At 37.7% G+C, this 1,662-nt stretch overlaps 1 protein-coding gene across 1 annotated transcript in view; it reads left to right on the top strand.

The window, feature by feature from the left end:
* klc1a (kinesin light chain 1a) overlaps positions 1-1,581 on the top strand; it is a 33,865-nt gene extending 32,284 nt beyond the window's left edge. Inside the window, exon 15 of the mRNA XM_008398733.2 lies at positions 854-1,581. Coding sequence (XP_008396955.1) covers positions 854-872 — 19 coding nt within the window. The 3' untranslated portion in view covers positions 873-1,581. The remainder of the gene's footprint in view (positions 1-853) is intronic.
* Positions 1,582-1,662: the final 81 nt, after the last annotated feature.

The following is a 1,662-nucleotide window of genomic DNA, read 5'->3' as shown; positions in this document are numbered from 1 at the left end:
TAAATAATTATTCCCATTTTTGCGTCAAAGCAAAAGTCTCTGAACTCTTCTGATATCAGGGAACAAAAAGCTTGAAAGAAACACAATGATATCGTCGTTTATTAATCAGATATGCAAAAATTAGTTGTTTTTTTTTCTTGTGGTGCATTTAATGAACTAAGGAAAAAAGGAATTTGCAGAATCTGATTCCTGTTTTTCCTCCACCCAGATGTGATCAAGGTTAAACTGCAGAGTTAGACCGGAGCTTCTGTTCCTCTTTGCCTGTGGAGCCGTTTGAACAAACTTGAGCTAAATATGAAATCATTTTCCTCCATTGTGATGACGGTGAATAAAACTATTGATGCAACCCATAAAATTAAGATAATTTGAAGGGTTTTATTGTTTGTTTTGTTTTTTAGCTTTGGCTGACATAGAACTTTATGCATGTCTTTATGCATAAAATATGTATCAAGCAGTTAGTCCAAATTCCTGGTAATTATGTGAATTAGACTTTGGTGGTAGAACAAATTTTTTCATGACAAAACAACACAATTCTGATTTTACACTTTTGTGTAAATTGTAAATTTACACAAAAGTCTGTGATTGGAGCAACTTGACCCTGGATGCTACAAGAAAAGGGAAGACAGAAAATTAAGATTTTAGGCAACTATAGTACGGTGATCAGTTGTTTAAAGTGATGGAAAAAAAAACACACACACCTTGTTTTCAATTCTAAAAAATTGAAAAGAACTGAACCCCCTGTTTCTCCTGTATGTCTCCCTCTCTGGTGTGTATATACAGTATAATATGTGTTGTTATTTCACTAATATCACTGATCTGGCACTGACCTCTGACCCGTCTCTGTTCCCATCAGGAACGAAATCATCGTTTGAGAAAACATCACGACCTGAGTGCCAGCCAAACCGATCTGGCGCATTGAAGGACGTGAACCACCACCTCTGACCGCCGGACTGCCTTCACTGTAAATTTCTGTTTGTAGGAAAGCTTCGCGTGTTCGTCGTTCTTCAGCATCGCAACGCAAAATGCTCACTGGACGGCCTCTGAACTCTGACCCCACTGCTGCAGGTTTGAAGCCTGCGCTCCTGTCTCTGCGTATCAGGAGTGTGAATGTACAGTGGTCTGCTGCATGTGTGTGTCTGTGAGAAAGCTTGTGTTAACGTCAAACTGTTTCCTGGTTTTAGTGATATGAAAAATATTAATTATGCTGGAGTTAGTTTGAAGGCAGACACAGGCGCAGGTTTTACTTCACCAAAACACGGCTCAAAATGAACTCCCCTGTTTCACCGAGRGAAACTKTCTAGCTACYGCTGGGATGGAAGCTCCATTTTATRAAATTATGASGTTATAGAAACGGCAAAACAACTTTGTGGTTTAGCAGCCATTTTCTACAAAGTACTGTCTGAAATGAGTCACCTGCCATCAAAAGAAACAACTTTTCTCTTGAAAAACTATGTTCAGATTATAATTATTATTATTATGCACTGTTCTGTTCTAAAAATATCCCTAAATTAAATAATTGATTAACCTTACAGGGGCAGTGTTATATATTTTCCAGGCACATAGCGCTATATATCAAATATGACTAAAGAAATGTGACTGTATTTAACGTCTTGAAATTGGGCCTCTGTCTCTTTAAATACTCCTGCTTTTTCTGAAACTCTG

The sequence above is a fragment of the Poecilia reticulata genome, linkage group LG22 (assembly GCF_000633615.1).
Source record: "Poecilia reticulata strain Guanapo linkage group LG22, Guppy_female_1.0+MT, whole genome shotgun sequence".
Lineage (NCBI taxonomy): Eukaryota > Metazoa > Chordata > Actinopteri > Cyprinodontiformes > Poeciliidae > Poecilia > Poecilia reticulata.
Note: the sequence above shows the minus strand (reverse complement) of the source record. Positions and strands in the feature narration are given on the sequence as shown.